Source organism: Clinocottus analis, unplaced genomic scaffold (assembly GCF_023055335.1).
Source record: "Clinocottus analis isolate CAN_PGR_092001 unplaced genomic scaffold, fCliAna1.0.p SCAF_6, whole genome shotgun sequence".
Lineage (NCBI taxonomy): Eukaryota > Metazoa > Chordata > Actinopteri > Perciformes > Cottidae > Clinocottus > Clinocottus analis.
The window spans coordinates 22,394,057-22,419,832 of NW_027176218.1; the positions used below are offsets into that span (position 1 = coordinate 22,394,057).

Here is a 25,776-nt window from a genome sequence, read left to right on the forward strand (position 1 = left end):
CTGTTCACGTGGTAGAGAAATGAACAAGTTGCTCATCACATTGCAACGTAACCCTGCACCCGTCGGCCATCTTGACTTCACACTTTGATGACACACATGAGGTTATTGTAAACTCACCTGCTAAGTCGTGCATGTGTCCCAGTATCTATTTTAAAAAGGGATGATTTGTACAAGGCAGGGGCCCAAAGTGTCTTCCAGTTACATTACACAGAAATGAGTATTAATGCCTCATGTTAGCTTAAATACATGCTGAATATACAACGCAACAGAGATAAAGGTAAAGTTCCCCAAGCAGACTTTATTGACTCAATTCATAAGAAGGTTACAGGAAAGCTATAAACATCATCTGGCTTCAAATGAAATACAGGAAATGTTCTCATTGCATCGCCCGTGTTCACTAATCTGACTTCACACAGAGAAACGACGTCACGCTGCACAGCGAGAACAGCACGTCCGCGTCCCGGGACACTCGGCGGCGGCGTTCCCGTCTCATCAGGATTCAAGATGAAGACACAGAATGAAAGATTCAGAGAAACAGTCCGCTGTGCTGCAGTGAAATGGTTATTTCAGGTACACAATAAATATGCTGCAGCATCAGCGCCGTCCTGCTAACAGTGATTCAGAGCGACTGCCTCATCTCTCATGAAGGAGTCACACCTTCTCTCCCCGGCTCCGCTTCAGAGTTTCATGGTTTTCCTACTTTTCCCAGAAGGTTTTCAGGTTGAATTACTCCCAGAGTTTTTTTTATCATTTTTAAAAATCTTAAATAAATAGAAAACAGTTTTTGGTATGAAAATGAAAAATGACAACGTCTCACGATGGTAAAACTCGTAAGAGCACAGATCTCCGTCGCCTCGCGTTCGATGTTGGATTCGTTGTCGGCGTCTTCTCCGGCAGGACGGACGAGTCTTCACGAGAAGAACTTGCTGTTGTTTATCTTCTTTTCTTTATTCCTGCGGCACAAAGACAACACAGCAGCGATCAGACCCTCTCACCCGCCCGACACCGCCGCGCTCGTGGGTTTGATGCTGACCTGCTGTCCCCGGTGCTGCCCTCCCTGGACAGCGGGGTGTGTTGGCGCGGGGCGGTGCGCTGGATGTTGGTGTGCGTGTCGTACAGGAAGAGCTCGCCGCCGACCTCCGCCTGCTTCTTCTTCAGCTGGTTGGAGGACGAGTACAGCTCCTCCTCCGCCTTCTGGAAGGACAGGACACGCTCAGCAGGACACACACAGACCTCCAGGTGTGTGTGTGTTGAATTTTCTGTTGTGCGTCGGGTGCCAGGTTGTTTTTGCAGATGTAAAGATGTATATGTAGGACTTAAATGGTTAAGAATTATTTATTTACCTCAAGATCGTCATGATGTTGTGGAAATTTCAGGTGAAATATATTTTTTTTAAATGTAGTAGTGTGTGTGTGTGTGTGTGTGTGTGTGTGTGTGTGTGTGTGCTCACCCCTGCTTGTTGAACATTGATGTAGACCAGCAAAGAGGCCAACTCCAAGTCCTCATTGTAGCCGTTCTTCAGAGGTACGGAGCGGAAACCTGAGGAAACAACCGTGTAATATCAACCAAAAAAATGAAATAAATGTTTAATACAATATTCCTATAAATGCGCTAGTTAGCCAAAAGGCTACTTTTCATCTGTAGTCCACATTTTACTTCACAACTATGGCTAGAAGTAGACACAACTCAAACATGTCTTTTCAACAACTTGCTGTCTTTTACAGCTTCTGACTGATAGATGTGTAATTGTGTGTAATTGTGCGTAATTGTGCGTTTGTGTTGTGTTGACGGGTCGACACAGCAGTGAAACCAGAGGAAGATATTCAAACTACATTCAAAGCATGATAGAACTGTTTGGGAAACAGCAGAAGGTGACACTGTTGGTACGTAACATGCAGTGAAGCGTTCACGCCGCGTGTCACATGACTGCAGGGACGTCACACAGGACTCGTCTCGCTGCTGTGGAACAACTGTACAATATAACAACGAAAGCTCGATGGTGAGAACGTGCGGCGAGCGCGCTCCCACCTGAGCGGATGCCTTTGACGGGAAACGTGGCCTGGGCCAGGAAGTTGGGGTCCGAGAACATGTCCTCCTCGTTGACCACGAAGCGCAGGAAGGTGAGCTCGGGCTCGTGCACGCTGAACACCGCCGAGTCCGCCGGGGACTTCCACACCGGGTTCAGGCCGTTGTCACCTGCAGCCGAGAGACGACAGCACCGCTCACACCAGACCACACTGCTTCAGTCACATCCCCCCTTCCTCCTCCTCCCCCCTCTCTTCCTCCCCCCGCGGGCTTGAACCGCCGCCCCTCCTCACGGTAGACGATGGTCTTGAACTTCTCCTCCGTGTGACCGCACAGCTCGAGCTCCACGAACGGACTGGCGATGCTGCGGCCGGGTTTAGGGAGGTGTCTGGCAGCGATCACCTGCAGACACACACACACACACACACACACACACACACACACACACACACACACATATACACATACACGTATACACACACATACACACACACATATACACAAACACACACACATACACACACACAAACACACACACACATATATACACACACAGAAAAACACACACACATACATACACACACACACAAACACACATACACACACATATACACACACACACACACACAAACACACACACACACATACACACACACAAACACACACACACACACAGAAAAACACACACACATACATACACACACAGAAAAACACACATACACACACATATACACACACACACACACACAAACACAAACACACACATATACACACACACAAACACATATACACATACATAGACAAACACACACAGAAAAACACACACACATACACACATACACACACATATATACACACACACAAACACAAACACACACATATACACACACACAAACACATATACACATACATAGACAAACACACACAGAAAAACACACACACATACATACATACACACACACAAAAACACACACATACACACACACACACACACATTTACTTACTTTATTGTAAAGTAAAGATCAGTCACCACCTCCATCTTGAATAAACTCTAATGCAACCTCATGATGCTGTGTGTGTGTGTGTGTGTGTGTGTGTGTGTGGACAGACGTACCCTAACCGTGATGTCGTACTTGACCCTCCTCTTCTCCTGCTGAGGCTCGTAGCTCTCGTCGCGCATGATCTCCGGCTGCAGCACGTAGCCCGTACGCCCATTCTGACTGAAGAGGGCGCCGTTCAACTGGGTGTACTTGTCTGGGTGACACACACAGACACACAGACACACACACACACACACACACACACACACACACACACACACACACACACACACACAGACACACACACACACACACACACACACACACACACACACACAACGTTTCATCAGTTCCAGAGCTCTGGTGTTCTGCATGAGGACTCACTGACGTTAGTTAATGGTGAAAAGGTCTGTTGGCAACACTTTGCATTGTGGGAGTTATGTAAAATTGGATTGTGCACCACAGATAAGATGAAGGCTTCCTTCTTGCTTCCATTTAAGGTCAACGTCATTGAGGTCGTTGTATAAACGAGTCACATTTGCGTATCAGCCTTCAGCAGGAAACCATGAAGGCTGCACGCCACCACACTTCAGTGGTCGCGCTAAGCGTCCTGGTCGTCTTTCCTTTTGACGGACAGGGTCATAATCTATGACCACCTGTCACTGTAATCTTATCATTATGATAAGACGGAGGCTGGAGACGCATTGAAAGGCAGAGTCTGTGATTCTAATCCAATAAGCTTCTTGTCATCAGTGAACATCTCCTCACTGGAGTCATGACAAAAGATCTGGGTTCAAATGCAGATTTATTTTGGAATTTTGGAAATGATTTCATCCATTTTGCACTGCAATTGCAGGTATGGACTGACAGCTGTGTGATGCAGCATGTGCCCTTCCTTCTGTCAAAGCTCTGTTAGTGACGGAAGGTTTTGTGTTGGAGCGACCGCTGTTCCTCTCCTGAGCTGGAGAAGAAGCGCTGGCCAACCCATCACAAGGTGTTGTACCTGCAGTCTGGAAGTTGAGCGCCACCATGTGGCTCCCGATGGCCCACAGCGGGTACGGGTCGTAGTTGGAGGACTCCATGCGCTGGCCTTTCGGGTAGATGCGACTCAGGGCCTTGCGGTTGTAGCGCAGGAAGTCCTTCGTGCGGCTCTTCCCCGGCATCTTGTTCTCCACGAAGGAGCGGATCTCCTTGTAGCTGTAGCTGTCTGCAGGACACAGGAAGAGGAAGAGGTTCTGGATACTGAGTGTACTTGCTGGTAGCTGCTGATGGAACCACAGACAGAAGCGGCCAGATATATGACTTGTATTTGGAACGCTTCCTCTAAAACATCTATAAACTTATGATATGGTAGTAGGAACAACCACAAAATATCAAACAACTGGAAACACAGAGTCTCTTGATGAGGGCCGTTGCACTGCGGATGTTCTGTGCAACTCGGTGTATTTCTAAATTTAGAGAGGTGACACACAGGAAGCTGTCTGGTCCTCACAGCGCTGTGTTTGGTCACATCCTGTCAGCTGAAGCTCTTCTGCGGTAGAACAACTGGAGCGAGGAGCCGGCGTTTCTGTCTTCACATATTGGAAGGGAGACCTGGAGGCTCATGTCTGAATTACAACGACGGAGACGCCGTTAGCATGCTATAGCGCTAGCGTCAGATTATCGTGGTGTACTGTCAAACTGTTTAAACAGTAGATGAGAAGATTCATGCCACTCTCCTGGACAGTGAATATGTATGACTGTATATGTGAATATATAACTGCCAGCAGAGGGTTAGCTTAGCTTAGCATGAAGCTTGGGGGCAAAGGGGGAAACAGCTAGCCTGAAACTACAAACCTTTTAACAATGTCTATACAAACTCTGGCAGTTACCAGGATCGTGGGCCAGTAGTTACTGCTGGAAGGCAGCTGGGGGTCTGGTGGATGGGACCAGCACTACGGGGTCGTTTATACGCAGAGACGCAAGCACACAACACACGCATGGCCGCCCTTGCATAGTCCCGACAGCCATCTTGCGTGCATCACTAAAAAATTTCTGACTATCCGTCAAAGCTACACTAGCCTATCGCAGCAGCAAGGCTGTGATTGGTCCGCTAACCACGTCCTTTCTGAGTCTCTCATGTCCGGTTTCAGAGCATCATACCTCTGTTTTTAAAAGCCACAGCAGAAACAGGAACAATGGATCCTGTTGAAGAACGTTTGGCTGAAGAGGTCCACAAATATGAGCATTTATAAAACCTGATGGAGTATCAGGACACAAAGATGGAGGTGAATTCCTGGAGGGAGACATCGTGAACGTCGGCGTGCAGGTCGACTCTAAACGGTCGTTGCGCCACCTGCTGGTCTGCCGCAGTTGTAGTTGCATGAGTGCACATCGCCCTTCACGTGCACCACATGCACCGAGTCACACAACGTCTCTTTCTTTCATTGGATATTAAAGATGGGTGAGTCGTATTTCCTTTCTTCCGGCGTTTGCACTTCTCGAGCAGAAATCATACGTTTATATTGAGATATTTCCACAGAATTAACAAAAGATAATTAGCACCAGGCCTCCTGGACACACTGCAGAAACAAACAGTTCAACAGTTGGTTGTGTTATATTATCTGTGAAGGTTTTGGCTCATGTGGACAGTCCCGGCAGGAAGTAGAACCTGATAATATGAAGTTGTTTGTCTCAATCTAACATGTGGAAGCAGAGTTACCATCAAGATTTACACGTTTTCATGTGCAACCAACTCTGACGTGTGTTTATATGAACAGTATTCATACAAGTCATTTCAGAACTTCAGCTCATGAAGCGCTACAGAGCTAACAACGATACGAACAAGTTTGGCGTTGCTTTATAATCTAAAATCATAATTACTGAAAGAACAAACACGTTGAGAGGCGGCTGTTTGCTCTCTGCGGCTGTGGTGAAGTTTCCCGTGACATCACAGCGCTCACAGTGTTTGTGTGTTCAGTGTGTGCGTGTGCGTGTGCGTGTCCTTACCAAAGCGGTCCTTCTCCTTGCTGCGCGGCTGACAGTAGACCACCAGGTCCGACATCTCCATAGCAACCTCTGCCTTCTTCTCCACTTCCACCTGCTGCCTGATCTGAGATTGCAAAGAAAAAAAACAGCCACTTCCTGTTTGTGACGCCGACAGACCATCCGTGCCTGTACAGTACGATTCATACTCTGTCCTGACATCCAGTGTGAAGTAGTGTCACACAGACTCACACCATGGAAACACACAGTGTGAGCTGGTTGTGTAGTTTATCACACAGTTGTATGACAAAAAAGTTTTAAAAAATACAGCAATAGAACGCTTGTATGAATAGCAGGCGGTGTGACATCATGGCCTCTACGTTATGGCGTGCATGAGACGCTCACCTCTTGTTCGCGGTGGTACTGCTTGCTCATGGCTCTCTGGGTGATGTCCCAGCCCACTTGGTACCATGCGAACAGCTCCTCCAGAGAGCCGGCCGCCAGCACGAACTGCAGGCTGTCCTGCTCCTGGTCCTGCAGGCTCAACACGTTGGGCTTCCCGTTCTTACCGCTCTTCACTGGAAGCAAGAAAACGTGTTTGTGCTCGTCTTAAGGAGAAGGGGCTTATTGGTATGGAACCGGTGCCTTTCGGTGCGCCCTGGACCAAGACAAGTGACTAATGCTGCAGAAGGAGACTTTATATCTACATTGCATCAGTGGCGGGCCGTGGTTTCAGAGCTAGGCCTTCAGTGAGGCCGTTTAGTCGCATCACGAATGGACCGAATGGAGCCGGCGTGCCACCTTCGGCCCGAGTCTTTCCAAGCCGACATAGAGCCAGTCGCGGCGCACCGCAGCGGAGGAACCCGTCACGCCAACAACAATGCATGTTGTCCAAATCTATCAACAAAACCGCCACACTGATCCCTGTGACCAACCACAGCGCATGTTCATGGTCACATGGTCCTGTGACCAATCACACGTCTCGGGCCTCCAGAAAGCTTCCATGTATTGTAACAGGCTGCTCTTCCACAGAGGAAGACAGGTGACATGTGATTGGATAAAACATGTTGAACAGGAAGAAGCCATAAAGAGGCTTGAAGGAGCAGAGGAGCCCATGAAGGAGCAGAGGAGCACATGAAGGAGCAGAGGAGCACATGAAGGAGCAGAGGAGCACATGAAGGAGCAGAGGAGCCCATGAAGGAGCAGAGGAGCACATGAAGGAGCAGAGGAGCCCATGAACGAGCAGAGGAGCACATGAAGGAGCAGAGGAGCACATGAAGGAGCAGAGGAGCACATGAAGGAGCACATGAAGGAGCAGAGGAGCACATGAAGGAGCAGAGGAGCACATGAAGGAGCACATGAAGGAGCAGAGGAGCCCATGAAGGAGCACATGAAGTAGCAGAGGAGCACATGAAGGAGCAGAGGAGCACATGAAGGAGCAGAGGAGCCCATGAAGGAGCAGAGGAGCACATGAAGGAGCACATGAAGGAGCAGAGGAGCACATGAAGGAGCAGAGGAGCACATGAAGGAGCTGGGACATGACAGAATAAGATAATAGGGACACATAATTATAATGCATGTCGTGTATTTGTGAAAAACTATTACATTATAAAAAAGCTATAACTTTTTCCGTTTAGGCCACCAGAGAGAGCTTAGAAGGCCCCGGCGGCCCGCCACTGCATTACAGACCTTTATATTACATCATAAATAGCATTTACCTTTGTTGACGATATGGCAGTAATTGAGTGCCTTCAGTGTTTGAATAAGAAATATGACTAATGACCAACTCTGCAGAAAGCATCAGAAACTTAAAGAACTCACAGTTTTGGATGTTGCACTTGGAGATGTCCACCACGCCCTTACACAGTTCCCCCAGTGGGTTGTCTTCCATGTCCTGTTGTAACGTCACATACACATTTCATTATTCATCCGTCAATGGCCCAGAGCCGATGGACTCCACAGTCCTCTCGCGTTCACCTGTTCTTTGACGTCGGGCTTGGTGTTGTTGGACACTTCCTCGACATAGTTTGCAGGGAAGAACAGCTGCAGCTTCCCGCCGTAGTCTCCCTTCCACCTGCAGTGCAGCGTAGACAACGTCAACACTCCTGCTTCGTGACGGGTGCGTGTTTGCACGAGGCCGAGCCAGCCGAGTGCATGCAGACGTCGTGCATTGAGCAGGGGATTGAAGTCACTCACCATCCGCTGCTGTCCTTGGACACGTTGTGTATCAGCGCTCCTTTGCTGAAGCTGTGCTCGTCCCATTTTTTGGCCTGGTAGCCGTAGACGGCCCTCACTGTGCTCTGAGGCTGAGGGAGGCAAACGCACACCAATCAAGACCGTCTTCACCAGAGGACACTGCACAGGAGCGTGTAGTGGTGTGTGTGTGTGTGTGTGTGTGTGTGTGTGTGTGTGTGTGTGTGTGTGTGTGTGTACACACCAGCGAGGGCTCGATCTCGTTGGGCTCCACGTACGTCTTCACCTCGTACAGGGAGGCGCAGTCTTTCTCCTGCGTGAACACAGCATGCCTTTAGGAAGCAGTCGGTGCAGATGACAAGTTACCGGCTTCAGAAACATTCAGCTGTAGTCGGCGTGAATGTCTAAAACAACAGAGGACTCTGATGAATCAGTGGCTACTCTGCTGGAGAAACAACGTGTAAATACGACAGCTTTGAAGTCATTGGAAGGCCTATGTTTCATTTATCATTCTCAAGTGGGCCGGACCAAGAAAACCACAGCATAATAACCACAATATTACTCTGATTAAATCACTGGTGGAGGTTTTTGGATGATAAACAATAAACTAGAGCAAAGAGCAAAGACTCAGACACCAGCCCTGCAGGTTCCCTCGCTTTGTGACCTGTTCAACGAGCCAACAGGAGCATGCTAATGTTAGCATGTCGTGTAAGCACCAGCACGGCCCAGGCAGTCCCTGAGCAAACACAGTGGACTCTACAGACATCCCAGACGTCTCGGCTTTACAATGAGTCCAGTTGGATGGAATTGGTTCTGACTTGTTGGTTAAACTCAAATTCCTCGACTCAAAGTGTGTGGGTCTCCTCCAGTGACTCACGGTGCTGAAGCGGTCCACCAGCTGGGGGGTGACTGGGTACCGCAGCTTGATCTTGCGATACAGCGGCTTCTTCTTGAAGTAGTTGACCAGGTCCACGAGGCTCTCGAACTCTGTGGTGGTGCCCATCAGGTACATGGCGCCCTCCTTCTGGATGCGGCAGTGTTTGATCTTACCGTCACCTCTGAACGAGAGAGAGCATTAATACACACACACACACGCGGAGAGGAATAAAGTGTGAAGTGCTGCTGCACCTGAACGTGATGGCGAAGGAGTCCTGCTCTCCTTCTCTCTGTCGGATGAGGAAAGCTCCGTCTCGAGGGATCCTCAGCAGGTAGTCCTCAGCCTGACCTCTGCTCAGGTTACTGTAGAACCACCTGCACACACACACACACACACACACACACACAGTTACATTTTGCATGTGTATGAAGACGACAGAAGAACTACTAGAAGCATTTTCAAATGGATTCAAGAGTGAGAGGAGAGAGACTGAGAGAGAAAGAAGAAGCTCGAGCTGGAAGAATTATTCTCATCCATCTACTTCTGCTGCATCCATTGATCCACACACACACACACACACACACACACACACACACACAGAGTCACACACATACAGACACATTCACCCTGTGACCTACATTACAGGTGAGTCTCCAGCTCACTGCTGCGATGCTGCAGAGAAGTGCAAACGGGTTTGAAGAAGTTGGAAGAGACTTTTGGTTCTCAACCACAATGCCTCAACGCCAGACTCACTGACGTCGTCAGATATTTGTTTGAAAAGGGGTGTCTAGTCGTTAGCTCATGCGTTTAGCGCGGCGGCGTCTCGGCCTCTCGTCTGTTCACATAGACCAACCCTTTCTGCAGGTGCGGGTCGGGCTGCGGCACGGCGTCGGTGAGGCGCAGTTCGAAGTCTTGGCAGCGCAGCGGGCTTTCCCTGTAGTGCTGGATCAGCGAGTACACGCTGGGGAAGTGCAGGTTGGGCGTCAGGTAGAAGTACGTGAGCGCCCCCTCTGGAACCGAGCGGATGCGACAGTGCTGGACTCTCCCGCTGCGCCTGAATCACACGCACAGGACGAGCGCTTCAGAGACACACACACAACATATTACACAATACACTCATGACAAAAACACGGGCCGTGAGGTTTTGCTCGGCCGTGAGATCAGGAGGTACCAGAAGGAGAGGGTGAAGTCTTTGACGTAGGTGTCACTGGGTCGGACCAGGAAGCTGCCGTCTCTTCCCCCGCTCTCCACGCAGTAGTCTTGGATCAGCCGCTCGGCCATCGGCCGGCCGTCCTTCAGACGGCCGTGGAACCACGGCTCTGAGCAGTGCAGGTCCTGGTACTGAGAGAGGCGAGCACGCCGCTGTCACGTGTTCTGATCGCTTCTTGTGGTCAACAATATTCAAAGTTCAACATCTCTCTCTCACGATTCTTTCTGCAGCATGATTCAAAATCAGCAACATTTGACATCAGACATTTTTTGGGGGTTAAAGTACCTCAAAGTTATGGTGAAATTGAGTGTTTCTGACCAGAATGCATTGCGGGTACCTATTAAATACATAAACCATTTAAAAAGCAGGTTTTTGTAATGTTTTGCATGGTTTAATCAGTAAATGCTGTGTTTCTTAGTGTATTACCAACATTATGGGAACCCACTTAACAAAACCCAACTCCACAGCGCTTCTATAATAATATGAATATGAATAATATACGAGAATAATCATCCTTTTATGTTTGTTTTTTAATGATCTATTATGCAGTTCTTTCGTTCCCATGGTTTTGTTTGTATATTTTATATATTTGTTGGTTTTCTACTGTTCTTTTGGGCCATTTCTTTGGTTTGGTTGTGTTCAATGCTTTTATGGGATGCTCCTTTTTGTTTGCATATCTGTGGAAGCACTTTGTAAACCCTGTTTTTAAAAGTACTATATGAAATAAATAAAGTTATTATTATTATGGGAACCCAGTAAAGGAAACCCAGCTCACAGCGTCCCTCTGATCTGGTCTCATAATGAATCTTAACCGCTTTACTTTTTACAATCAGGTTTTAGCGATCTTTAAGATTTAAGATTTAATTTTACATACAACCACTTGAAGTTGTTTCCAAACCAAAGTGGAAACAAGACACAGTGGGTTGAGTTTCTACTGGACTTCCTCTGTGGCGTAAAGTCAGCCTTTTATTACTTCACACCAGCGCTGTCACTACTCTGGTCCACTGCATTGTGCAACATTTACTTCACAATGAGGAGCTGAAGCAGAAAAACAAAGCCAGAAAGTCACAGGTACAAACTCCTGCTGTACCTTCCTGGGGTCTTCATCCTCTTCCTCATACTCCTCTGCATAGTACAGCTTGTCATCAGAGATCACACAGTAGTGCTTGTTCCACCGCTGAGAAAGACAAATGTAAATTCACACGTTAAACTCTGCATGCAAACGAGCTGCCAGCGCAGGGAACCTCTCAACCGCAACAAGTTACTGAAGTTTAAATAGGAACCGTTTCCCCACCGCCAACCAGGACATCCCAACGGTGAGACGCCATGTTGAAAGCATACGCTCATAATGTCACATGAATAATGACTTCTTCTGCTCCCACAGTGTCTCATGTGCTCGTACATACAGGAAGTCTCTCTATAGCTTCAGAGACAACACATTTTAGTGAGGCCAAAGAAACGTGTTGCTTTATGTGTGATAAAGGCTTGGCACCCCGTCCCCGTGTGTGATGTAAAGCAGCTCAACACCCGTCATCCTTGTGTCAGGGAGTCTCAGCCACCTCTCCACACCCAGCGGACCCCTCTGACAGTACCTGGTCCACAGGGTCCCAGATCTCCAGGTCTCCCTGTTTCTGCCCCTTCCTGAAGTCTCTCGTCACTCCTCCCTCCACGCTCAGCTTCTTGTGCTGCACGAGGAGGAAACCAGAAGAGCGCAGTCATTAGCGATCAATACAAACTCCACGGACGCGCCGGCGATGGGGAGACGGCACCTTGAGTATGATCTTGCCCTTCAGCTGCGTGGGGGACGGCAGCTGCTCGGCCATCTGCTCCACGGGTTCTATCAGCAGTTTGTCTCCAAACACGTCTCTGAAGATGCGAGCCATCTGACGCTGCTGCTCCAAGGAGCAATGCTCCTCTATGGACAGGATCACGGGGAACCTGAGAGAGACGACGTGTCTGAGACAATGCTGGAGACGACACTCACAGCAAGATCTGAGACGCTTAATTCTAATTTAGTCCCTCTGGCCAGCTGACTGGCTCTGCTCTCACACAGCTGCTTACGGCGTGCAGGAGCCTCGCACACACCCGACGTTGCTACTGTTAGCCATGAACCGACGCCATGTTGAGAGCCATGTAGAGGCAATCACCCGATTAGAGATTTGTTCTGAATTATGAAAGCTTTTATTTCACGTTTTACTTTTATTTCTGCTAAAAGGGTTGAGGATATTGACGCGTGACGGGAACGGCACTTGATGCAATGCTTCAAAGGAATTTGACTCTTAAAAAAAATATTTACCCAACCAAAAGTCTGAATGTGTCCAGAATCATAAAAGTACATTTTTTAAACCGTTATCTATCAAACCCACGAGGGCATCTCAATTATATAATAATATAATAACAACTTTATTTATACGGCACCTTCAAAAGCAAAGTTTACAAAGATCAACAAAACATAGACACAATGTTCAATAAAATAATGTTGTTTTACATGGATTCATATCACAGAGAAAGTCATCTCTGAAAGCTGTGTGTGTGTGTGTGTGAGAGTGTGTGTGTGTCTGTGTGTATGTGTGTGTGTGCATGTGTGCGCATGTGTATGTGTGTGTGTGTGTGCATATTGTGTGCAAGTGTGTGTGTATATGTGCATGCGTGTGCGTGGGTGTGCATGCACACGCGTGTATGCATGTGTGTTTGTGCATGTGTGTGCATGTGTGCAAGTGTGCATATGTGTGTGTGTGCATGTGTGCAAGTGTGCATGTATGTGCATGAATGTGTGTGTGTGTGTGCATGTGCGTGTGCATGTGTGTGCGTGTCATAAAGTCACAGGTCCAGTGTGGTGGTTTCAGTGACTCTTACTCTGACGTGACGAAGGCGTGCTCGTTGATGGCTTTGACCACGTCCTCAAACTTGATCTTGGTGGTGCGCGTCCAGCCGTGGTAGATGATTGGCTCCCCGGGTCCTTCCCAGCAGTCCACTGGACGGGGCCACGCGAGGCACAAGAAGGTGTCGATGATATGAAATAAAACATGACTTATTATCAGTTTACTCCTGCTAACAATGAAACTACCGAACGTGAACTAAAGTACACCCGGGATCTCGGGTGAGAGCTACTGACGTTCCACACAGCGGCATCCCAGACGCAGGCAGCGCGCGTACGCCTCTGTGGACGACTCACTGCGCAGCTGGTCGCCGGTCAGGTACCTGTGGAGGGACACGCCGCACATTGCATGTATATTCTTCACACAGAGGAAATGTGTTGCATGTTTGGCTCCTGTTGGCCTGCGCGTGAATCAGCAGGGTGCCGTCCCACTTTCATAATGTGTAACTTATTCACGTTAATAAACAATTGGCTGAATGATTTATGGATCGGCTGTAAACCATTAACGAGAACAGCGGTTGGGTCGTCGAGTCAAGAGATGAATATTAAACCCTGCATTCCCCATAATGCAACTAATATCATATGTGTATTTGACCCTCACTGTTCAGTAAAAGAAACAGTTTGAACTCACCTGCATACATTTATAATGCAGGATTATTGTGACAAGTTTCTCTCCAAACCCACATCCAGCTAACTTCCTGTTTTTTCCAGCTTTTTCCTGACAAAGCTCCTTCAAACGACTCTTTTCACAGTTGGGTGCCTTTCTAATAAAGGAACCCTCAAATGAGCCATCGGCACAACTTGGTAACTCATCTGAGAGGTTAATCGGTCATCAATGAACGGTCGTTATGTTTCATGCATGTAGGAAGCTGGGTGAGGCTGCTGCTGGCGTGGTGCAGGCGTGTGATGTACTGACGTGTTGTGCGACGAGCTGATCCAGTAATGAGACAGAGGGTTGTTCATGTCCAGTTCGCGGATCTCTGAGAACTTCTCATCCCACACAGAGTTCTCTTTGGAAAAGAGGAAACTGAGGAACTGACACACAGAAAGAAATGAAAAGGTTTCAGGTCCGCTTATAAAAAAAATCACTTTCAGGATGATTATTAGTTTGAAATGATGCAGCTGCAAAGTCCAACTCTAACAAACCAACTAACCATAGCACAACATGTGAACATTCAACATGTGAACATTCAACATGTGAACACTCAACATGTGAACACTCAACATGTGAACCCCCCCTTAACTTGAACTATGACAACACCACCACCAATAACAACAACACCAACAACAACAAGGTTTTCAGCATTATTTTTCTTGGCCAAACTGTCGAATTTTAACTCACCCAGTTAGGCCCGCCACGATTATTAAGTTATTGACCTTTTTGACCATATATGGACATGACCTCGATCAATTTTAAAATCCTAATATATTGTGCCATATGGACATGACCCTGATCATCTTAAATTATTACTTGTACCATATATGGACGGAGATTAGAAGAACGGGATTGAACCGCTAACCTTGAGATGGGTTTTTATTTAAGTTTCAATATTTTAAATATTCTACACCAAAAGGCATGAAAATAGTTTTAAAATGGCCAGAAGGTTGTTCATCTGGTAAAATACATGGCCCAACAGAAGCGGTGGTCGTGACCTAATCACAGTCCCATCCTGTCTCTGGATACCTCGCTGACGGTGAACACGGGGTCGTTGGTCTTCCTCATGGTGTCATCGATGAAGGTGGTCATCAGCTCTCTGACTCGGTTCAGGTCACCGGCCCAGGGTTCCTGAGGGATGAGGGAAGAAATGAAAGAGAGGTATTCTCACTGAGATCGGCCTGGAAAATATTGTATTAATGTTTCATTAATTCATTGGTGCTTTTTATTCAGAAACCTAATTTGTCCCGACTAGTACGTTACAGTGTGTTCTATTCTCTACCGCTTTGTTTCCTCTCCTCCTCCTCTGGTTGTATAGAAGTCTATGCTTCACGTGTTAAAGCTGCATTCTCTCTCCTGACCACCAGGGGGCGACTCCTCTGGTTGTATAGAAGTCTATGCTTCATGTGTTGAAGCTGCATTCTCTCTCCTGACCACCAGGGGGCGACTCCTCTGGTTGTATAGAAGTATATGCTTCATGTGGTAAAGCTTCATTCTCTCTCCTGACCACCAGGGGCCGACTCCTCTGGTTGTATAGAAGTCTATGCTTCATTTAGACCACATATGTAATGATGTTAGTCCTTTGAGATCATGAAAGGTCAGTTTCCTGCTCCGTGAATAATAACAGGAACCGGTTCTCTTATGAGGATGTGAACACGTTACAGTTGAGGTGGGATGCAGTGTGTGGATGTTTTACTGAGATTGGATCTAAAGGTGATGACATTACAGATAAATTACATATCAGGACAATTCAACAAAATATTTATGTAAATAAAAAATGTGTATGGAATGTTTAAAGGCCAGAATTTCAATCATGTTCTCAATCATGTCTCGTCATTGGACAAAATCTATTTGGAGTACCTCAGGGGCCAATTCCAGGTCCTATCATGTTTTTCTGCTTCCTATAAAACCCACTGACTTTGGTATGCTACTCCTGAAGGACTGCTGTGCTGATGTCAACAACCGAATGTCCAATCATTTTCTTCAATTAAACATACATTTGTCTGATTAGTCGCAGTATATGTAACACTCCCAAATCTAACCTTTTCATCTTGACCCTAAAATTAAAGCTGCTTTACTTGCTAATTTTTTCTTTTTTTTACATAGCAGCTGGGGGAAGGCGATACATTTTGGAATCATTCGGCAAGAATTTCTCAAAAAAATGTTTTTATTATAATTGAAGTGCTTTGAGACAAATCTATACTTTTGCGCTTCTCTTATCTCTGTTTTCAGGCCTTAGAAAAGCGAGACTTTGGCCAATCACAGGTGGTTTCATGATGGTAGGATGATCCTATTGACTGTTGGACGGTACAAACTATTTCATTCTTTTACCTTTTGCTGGTAGATGAGGAATCGTTGGAAGTCATGGAGCAGAACCGCTGAGGCATCTGGTTTATCTGTGTTACTGTTTGATGAAGAAGAGCGAACACACGGTCACGCTGACTGAACACACACCATCTTCACAAGCCTTTCATTTACATCAATGTGTTTCGCAAAGATGAGGGCAAAAAAAAAAAGGTGCTCACCCCAAAATAAAAGCACATGATTCCTTTTTGAACTCATCCAGGATCTGAGTTTAAAATACAATATGAATGAAAATGCTGTGCAATGATATATACAGTATATATTCACTCCAGTGTGATTTAATGCAGACTCACCTCGTTCTGTTCAAACATTATAAGGTTGTACAATTTATGAAACTGCGCAAAGTCCAGCCGGTCTTTCTTTCCTCCCACTTCCTGTGAAAGCAGAACAAAAGCCCTGGCTGAGCAAGACAGAATATGCATTATTCTAGAATAGACTTCATCCGTGCTCTGCTGGACGAGGACATGGCATGAAGAGAAGAACACAACGGTACCAGGAATTTGTCTTTGAGAGAACGGGAGCTGGTTGGCTTGTAGTTCATGGACGCTAGCAGAGCCTTCAGCTCCTTCATGGAGATACTGGGAAGGACACAGAAACCCATCCCCATGATCATGAACATGCATTCAATATCTGCTATTGGGTGTGAAATACTGGGAGAAAACAGGCTTTAGGTTTTCAGCAGTTAGGCTGTATCCATCCTATGGGTTTGATTAGTTTAGGAAACACACTTTTGACCACTGAGAGTGATTTCAGTCATAAGACACAATACAGATGTTTAGCATGCATGCACAGAGCCGGTGTGGCTGAGTACCTGTGTGTTTTGGTCTGATTGACAGAATACATCTGCTTCCTCAGCCAACTGGAAGAAAAGGAACACAAGGGATCAATTATTGGATGAGTCCTCACCACTGATGGTTGTGTGAGTGTGTGAGTGTGTGTGTGTGTGTGTGTGTGTGTGTTCGTCTACCTCTCGATAAGAACCGGAGTTGGAGCTTCCAGCGTCTCCTGCCTCAGCAGCTCCAGGCCTATCAGCCATTTCTGTGCCTCCTCAACAGAATCGGCTGGAAAATGTGCAAAACAGAAATTATTAGTGTCCTATGGAGACATTTTCCACCGTAGGGTGATGAGCAGTGGTTCTGCTTTTGAAACACAATCTGATCCGCTGTTTAGGAAATACTCGGGCCTTTGAGCTCTCGTTGTTCACAGGAGGAGATTCGGTCGCCATTCCAACGCACTTCCTGGAGCAAAAGCTGGGCTCAACATGAAATGTGAAACACAGCATTTCAAAATGAGCCCCTCCTCTCTGGAGCAAGGAGGCGAAGGAGGGAGGGAGGGGCAAGGCAGTGGTGGTGGAGCGAGTGAGAGAGAAGTCTATGACCACCAGGGCGCGACTCCTCTGGTTGTATAGAAGTCTATGCTTCATGTGTTAAAGCTGCATTCTCTCTCCTGACCACCAGGGGCGACTCCTCTGGTTGTATAGAAGTCTATGCTTCATGTGTTGAAGCTGCATTCTCTCTCCTGACCACCAGGGGCGACTCCTCTGGTTGTATAGAAGTCTATGCTTCATGTGTTAAAGCTGCATTCTCTCTCCTGACCACCAGGGGCGACTCCTCTGGTTGTATAGAAGTCTATGCTTCATGTGTTAAAGCTGCATTCTCTCTCCTGACCACCAGGGGCGACTCCTCTGGTTGTATAGAAGTCTATGCTTCATGTGTTAAAGCTGCATTCTCTCTCCTGACCACCAGGGGTGACTCCTCTGGTTGTATAGAAGTCTATGCTTCATGTGTTAAAGCTGCATTCTCTCTCCTGACCACCAGGGCGCGACTCCTCTGGTTGTATAGAAGTCTATGCTTCTTGTGTTAAAGCTGCATTCTCTCTCCTGACCACCAGGGACGACTCCTCTGGTTGTATAGAAGTCTATGCTTCATGCGTTAAAGCTGTTCTTATTCCCAACAAGTCCTCCAACCCCAGAGGTCATTTGTTTCTACTCTCTAATATGACCTACAGGATTATTTCTGAAATTAGTGTCACCACCGCTGGCAAGAAAATCTCTGCGAGTAAACAGCCAACACATCTGTGAACATGTCAAATGAAAGTGAAACCTAATTCGTTCGGCATGTTCACACAAGCTAAGGACGAACTATGGGTGGAAAGCTTTTTATAGAAAGCTTCTCTGCTGGTTGACACAAAGCGGCCAGGTGGACAGAAGACAGGAGGAACGGCTTCATTATCAACTTCACATACATCACAAATGTTATTTATTTTATTGACATTTGGATATTTAGTTGGTTGCAAACTGCCACACACCACTCAATGCCACTAAAACGTGCACACTGTTCCTTTAAGTATGTCAAGTAAGTTTAAATAACTCCACGTTGACTTTTGGTTTGAAACCAGACAGCAACAGCGGTCCAACAGCAGACCACAGAAATCCACTTCTGATCGAAACTTATTTGAACAAATGAACAAAGCTCTCACCTCCCAGACTGAGGGTGTTGAGAACAAACAGTGAGCCGTAGAAGATTGTGAAGCAGGTGTTTTCATCGTGTTTGTCCTTCCCGTCTTTAAAGCGCTCAAAGTCCTTGGAGTTCCTCCCTGGACGAACCTCTCTGATCTCAAACAGGTCCACTGAAACACAGCACAGACACATTCACGGCGTGAATCGTCATCTATGATCGGGACGAACGTCACATCCTGTCTGAGAGCACCAAAAATCCTTTTACCACATTGTAATTAACTTACAATGTGGTTCAAAACTTGACACTTCACATTTATAACAAAGAAAACATACCAACAAAAGGTATCAGAGCTCAAGTACAAGTTTAAACTTAAAGGGCATCCGGCTAACACATTTAGCTGGCACCGCAAGCTAGGCTACAAACTAGCGTGCTAAAAGGAGTCGGTCATTAGAATGAAGAATTACAGTGTTTACTTAGAGTGACCAAACGTCCGGGATTTTGCTTTGTGTGATATTTGTGTTTCTCTGAGTCTTTCACTAACTAGTTTTTACGCTCTTACAAGTTGTGAAACGGTATCTTACGATCATCTTCTTGCGAGAGCTCTGACGGTAAAGAGAACTGTCATTGGTCGACCGATCTCAGGGTTGCCAGAATTATCCTCCAAATACGACCATTTTGAGCCTTTGGTACGATACTTTGCCATCACCAGTCTGGCAACACTGAGCACCTCGTCACCTCCACTAGTTGCATTGTTTACAACAGCACATGGCATCTGCAGCCATATGAAATGTAAATAACACTAAATAAATTAATTAAATTGTAGGGTGTCCATTCTTTAGCTTTGGGAATTGTCTGCTTCTGCAGGATTTGTGTACACTGTGCACCACAAACATAGCTTTATGGCATTATTAGATCATTAGAGGCCAACTACTACTATTGGTGAATGTACAGACACAAGTGGAGAATAAACACTTAAATGTGTGTTTTAGATCTTTTCTTTCAACTAGTCTGAAAGGAGATGCGTTATGGAAGCATCTTCTCCATAAACCAAGACGATGACGATGGCGATCCTTCATGGTTGATATACTCACAGACGCCATCAGTTTTGTCGGCGGTGCGCGTCCACGCCACCTGCCGGGTCTCCATGATGACCTGCACGGTGAGCCGCTCCGCCTTCTGCCGGAACACCGTCATGACCACGCCCGTCTCCATGTCCCGCTTGATCAGCATCTTCTTGTACTCCGTCATCTCGCCCTGCTGCTCCGAACGGGCCATCTCTGCAGCTGGAGAGGAGACACGGAGACGCTCGTTCAGGCCGGAGACGGCTTCGATGGTGAGGGCAACGTCAAACTGAGTCATGTGACTTATGGCAGCGACGTCATTGTCGTTGTGTACTCTCAAGCTGGATTGTGTAGGAGTGCTCTGCCAGACACAACTTAATTCTCTCAGTTCAACTTGTATTCATGCACTCTAATGTTTCCAACAAGAGCTCAGGTTCATTTGCTTCTGAAGAAACCGTTAACTTTTTTCTTTTACGCAATGTTTTTTTTCAAGGTACAACATTAAATATTCCATTAAGAGCCGGTTCATCCCTGTTTCTCTTGGAAGATTTTTTTTTTTTAAGCATGGGTTATATAGTATTGAAAGTAAGTTTCAATGTGGGGCTTGAGCTCGACTATACCCAACATTTACCCATAATGCACCTCAAAAAGCGTCTTCCATTAAGACGCTTTCTGCCTCCCACATGCACACTTCTCTCATGTCCACACCCTCAGTTTGTCATGAAGGTTTTCTGTTGAACATCTTTAGCCTCTGGTCCAATCAGAGACCACTCTGATGACATCATCAGTGTTTTTCTTTTTTTTAAACTTTGGAAAAGTCCTTCCAAAGCTACAGAATATACAGGAATATAGATATAAATTTTGGAATACCTCCACAGTGTGAGCTTCATGAGGCAGACAGGTGGTTGTGTTCAGTGTCATCAGGACAGAGCGGCTTCGTTTTGGGTGAAACTCACATGGGTTTGGGTTTGATAAATAAAGCTCATTTGTCGCGGTGCATTTTTGTGGCTCAATGGAACCAGGAAAACAAATGTCACCGCGATGAACGCCAGGCGAATCAGAAGGCGTGTGGGCGCATACTTTGATAGTGTTGAAGGTCGGCCTGCTATCGTCACATTACCTAATGTTTAACTTGCAAATGAGTCAAAACATATAGAAACCAAACGGTGCCACAGGGAGTTCTGCTGGATTAAATATGACCCGAATTATCAACAGAAATGTACTGAAGGACGTTTTCTGGTATTTTTGTGGTAATGAAGACAGAACCAATACATGAACTCATGCTGAGAGCCTGTTCTTTGTATATAAAAGGGGTTTAAAAAAATATGTTTACACTTATGATCCAGAAAGTATTCCTATAAGAAAAAGCCTAATGCTTATAAAAAAAACAGATGCAGAGGAATGAATGACTTAATATTAATAAATGTGAAAGCACATCTGTGTGAATATAAAGACATTATCAAAAAAATACATTAAACAAAACGTAGATTGTAAAAACTGAAAGGTGACTTTAGTGTTTTTGAAGAGTCGTTAATGATTAATGCACATTACAACACGACTGTTGAAACCTTAACCGTGGAGGGACCGTCCCACCTGGTTCACACCAACACAACGTCTTCACACTGATGGCAGCGCTGCACAACACACACACTTTGTCGCTGCAGTCTGATGCGTCTCACACACACACACACACACACACACACGCCCACTTCAGGGAAGCCTGTTTATATGAAATGAGGATGTTGCTCTGTCGTCGCGTTATTCCTTATACACACCGGAATTTTCACAAAATTGTATGAAATGGCACCAGGTCAGAACTGCATGAAGTGGCTGAGACAATAAACAGTCAGACAGGACGCAGAACACTTCTCACAGGTTGCACTGAGCCAGCAGCCAGAAGAAAGGACCAGACCTAGATAAACATGACAATAGTGTGGTTTGTATTTTGTCGGCTAAACCAAAAGTTAGTTTCACAACAGTCCACTGACTGAAACACCAGTTTCTTTTTTTGAGCTTTAGAATAAAATAAGCTTTGTGAGTCCAACCCAGGTTGAATATATTAATATACATAAGCCATGTTACTCATTTAAAGAATTATGGATATTTAATTGAATATGAAGGTAGAAAAAAGGAAAAATAGAGCGAACACACACAGTTACAGCACTAAACGTTCAACTATACTGCTCACACCAAAAGCGTAGTATGGATTAAATGCAAAGTTAATGCACAAACCAAAATGGTTGCCGGGCGGCGCAAATGATGCGAATGGCTGGAATAACGCAAGACAAAACATTTGCCTCATTTACACGCGTGCGCTACGGATAATATGATGAGCGCCGACACGATGGCGCTTGATGTTCCAGCGTCTGTGGGATTTCCAGAATAAGTTTGTTGCAGAAACAGTGGTTATTTCAATGGTGAATGCTGGAAGTGTTTTTATGGAAATAAGCCACGCCCCCTTTCTGGCGCGAATAAACCCCATTAAGTCGAGCGAGTAAACTCACGCGAAAATTCGCGACGCTTTTTCCTTACGTCAAAGAAAGCAACTAATCCGCCCATTTTGTAAATGATCTCCGCTCAGTGTGTCAACCATTGTTTCTGACTTTACCTCAACGTAGTTGTGTTTCTCTCGGGGGGATTTATGGGAGGGCCAAAAGCAGTCTTGCTTTACTTTGTACTATTTATCTTACTGGGCATGTTGGTTTTGGCAGATGTAGAAGAAGTTAGCCTACTAAAAAAAATATTGAAGTAAATCTATAAACTGTTAATAGCAAAACTATTGATCCGGTACAGTAAGGTCCTGCCTTCAAATATTGACTTCAAGTGCAGAGTGAACGAGATGCACAATGGACTGACATTTACAACGCTTTTTTTGCTGAATTGTTTAGTGCTTTGGAGGCCTTTTGTAAGCTATCATACATATAGAAACACAATTCAATGCTTGCCATATCTAAACATCATATTAAACACAAACAATAGCTGTTTGGAGGCCCATGTGGCCCTTCACATAACTACACAACACTAAATGTTACTTTCGCTGTCGCTGTTGACCGCGTGTGGCTGAAGACCCAATGAAGCGCAGCGCTGAGTATGAAGTGTTTGCATGATCGATTCTCCAGAAAGCTGCAAGCAGTTTGCACTCCATCACACTGTGACTCCACTGTCACACTGTGACTCCACTATCACACTGTGACTCCACTGCTCCATCACACTGTGACTCCACTATCACACTGTGACTCCACTGCTCCAGCACACTGTGACTCCACTATCACACTGTGACTCCACTATCACACTGTGACTCCACTGCTCCATCACACTGTGACTCCACTATCACACTGTGACTCCACTGCTCCATCACACTGTGACTCCACTATCACACTGTGACTCCACTATCACACTGTGACTCCACTGCTCCATCACACTGTGACTCCACTGCTCCATCACACTGTGACTCCACTGTCACACTGTGACTCCACTATCACACTGTGACTCCACTGCTCCATCACACTGTGACTCCACTGCTCCATCACACTGTGACTCCACTATCACACTGTGACTCCACTATCACACTGTGACTCCACTATCACACTGTGACTCCACTGCTCCATCACACTGTGACTCCACTATCACACTGTGACTCCACTGCTCCATCACACTGTGACTCCACTATCACACTGTGACTCCACTATCACACTGTGACTCCACTGCTCCATCACACTGTGACTCCACTGCTCCATCACACTGTGACTCCACTGTCACACTGTGACTCCACTATCACACTGTGACTCCACTGCTCCATCACACTGTGACTCCACTGCTCCATCACACTGTGACTCCACTGCTCCATCACACTGTGACTCCACTATCACACTGTGACTCCACTATCACACTGTGACTCCACTATCACACTGTGACTCCACTATCACACTGTGACTCCACTGCTCCATCACACTGTGACTCCACTATCACACTGTGACTCCACTGCTCCATCACACTGTGACTCCACTATCACACTGTGACTCCATTGCTCCATCACACTGTGACTCCACTATCATACTGTGACTCCACTGCTCCATCACACTGTGACTCCACTGCTCCAGCACACTGTGACTCCACTGCTCCATCACACTGTGACTCCACTGCTCCATCACACTGTGACTCCACTGCTCCATCATACTGTGACTCCACTATCACACTGTGACTCCACTATCACACTGTGACTCCACTGCTCCATCACACTGTGACTCCACTGCTCCATCACACTGTGACTCCACTGCTCCATCACACTGTGACTCCACTGCTCCATCACACTGTGACTCCACTATCACACTGTGACTCCACTGCTCCATCACACTGTGACTCCACTGCTCCATCATACTGTGACTCACATCTCGATTTAATTCAACAACAAAACTCTTCTGGGATAAAAAATAATATTTGAACTTGGACGTACAATACACAACAAAGACATTTTTATCAAATATGAAGCGGATAGGGTTCTGCCCGGTTCTGATGGGGAATCACCATCAAACAAACATTTTAATACACCAATAATTTGTGATCAACTGCAGTGAAAGTTTTGTCTTTGTGCTTATCGTGGGCTCTCCTGGGTCGACCTTCTGTTTCGCTCACACTATTCATTTCATTCCACGTTGCTGTGTGACCGTGCAACTGTAAATGTACATTTATAATAAATATGCCATAACCTTGTAGAGATTACACGTGAAGGTGCTACGCAATAATGTCAAGACATTATTTTCCAAGTCCGCTCAAAAAATAGGCAGACAGACAGAGAGAGACAGACAGACAGTCAGACAGACAGAATGAGAGACAGAGAGACAGATGGAGAGAGAGAGAGAAAGAGAGAGAGAGAGACGCACAGACACACAGACAGAGGGACAGAAAGACAGACATACAGCAAGACAGAGAGAGACAGACAGAGAGAGAGAGAGAGAGAGAGAGACAGAGAGAGACAGAGAGAGACACAGACAGACAGACAGAGGGACAGACACACAGACAGACAGACATAGAGAAAGACAGACAGAGAGACACACATAGAGAGAGAGAGACAGACAGACATAGAGAAAGACAGACAGACAGACATAGAGAAAGACAGACAGACAGACAGAGAGACACAGACAGACAGACAGACAGAGAGAGACACAGACAGACACACAGACATAGAGAGAGAGACAGACATACATAGAGAGAGACAGACAGACAGACAGACATAGAGACAGAGAGACAGACAGACACACAGACAGAGAGACAGACATAGAGAAAGACAGACAGAGAGACAGACATAGAGAGAGAGAGACAGACAGACAGACAGACATAGAGAAAGACAGACAGAGACACAGACAGACAGACATAGAGACAGACAGACAGACATAGAGAAAGACAGACAGAGAGACAGACAGACAGACAGACATAGAGAAAGACAGACAGACAGACAGACATAGAGAAAGACAGACAGACAGACAGACATAGAGAAAGAAAGACAGACAGACAGACATAGAGAAAGAAAGACAGACAGACAGACATAGAGAAAGACAGACAGACAGACAGACAGACATAGAGAAAGAAAGACAGACAGACAGACATAGAGAAAGACAGACAGACAGACAGACAGACAGACAGACAGACAGAGCACAGCACCGACACCGTGCTGAGAGCTACCGATGCTGCTGCCGGTAAAAAGCGGACTTCCCCTGTTCTCCGCTGCAGTCTCACTCCGCCCGCAGGAAGCTGAAGACGCAGCGCGCTGACAGACACGAACCACACGGTTTAAAGAGAGAAAGAGTTACCTTACAAGTGAAGTCGGTTCCGTTCTGCTTCTACAAACGTCGGCGCTCGTTTGCTATCTGATCATGATGTTGAAAGTCATGAACTGAGCTCAGCTCGGAGAGGATGTAGAGTGTTGACAAAACACACACACACACACCACACACACAGGCCACCCGCAAAACGGTCAGTTCCTCTATCTGTGTGTACAAGGAAGTAAAAGTTAACTTGCATTACAAGCATAGCCGACAAGCTGGAAAAAAAAA

The 25,776-nt window shown here is 46.2% G+C and overlaps 1 protein-coding gene across 2 annotated transcripts; it reads right to left on the reverse strand.

Moving 5' to 3' along the window:
* Positions 1–278: 278 nt before the first annotated feature.
* plcg2 (phospholipase C, gamma 2) lies at positions 279–25,776 on the reverse strand. Of its 2 annotated transcripts, none has more exons than XM_068603659.1 (33): positions 25,534–25,776; positions 19,757–19,948; positions 18,685–18,834; positions 17,174–17,267; positions 17,018–17,065; positions 16,700–16,784; positions 16,500–16,580; positions 16,368–16,411; positions 16,174–16,246; positions 14,872–14,973; positions 14,104–14,222; positions 13,425–13,510; positions 13,166–13,283; positions 12,079–12,247; positions 11,902–11,994; positions 11,400–11,486; positions 10,271–10,440; positions 9,953–10,153; positions 9,351–9,473; positions 9,100–9,280; positions 8,467–8,535; positions 8,226–8,335; positions 8,007–8,103; positions 7,851–7,923; positions 6,435–6,607; positions 6,054–6,156; positions 4,069–4,272; positions 3,140–3,279; positions 2,319–2,427; positions 2,029–2,196; positions 1,451–1,539; positions 1,034–1,191; positions 279–953 (listed from the first exon to the last, which is right to left on the reverse strand). In XM_068603659.1, the coding sequence occupies exons 2-33, from the start codon at positions 19,938–19,940 to the stop codon at positions 911–913; spliced, it is 3,744 nt and encodes a 1,247-aa protein (XP_068459760.1). In that variant the 5' UTR covers positions 19,941–19,948; positions 25,534–25,776; the 3' UTR covers positions 279–910. The 2 variants fall into 2 exon arrangements, with proteins under 2 accessions (XP_068459760.1, XP_068459759.1); XM_068603658.1 differs by having other exon boundaries at positions 1,034–1,194.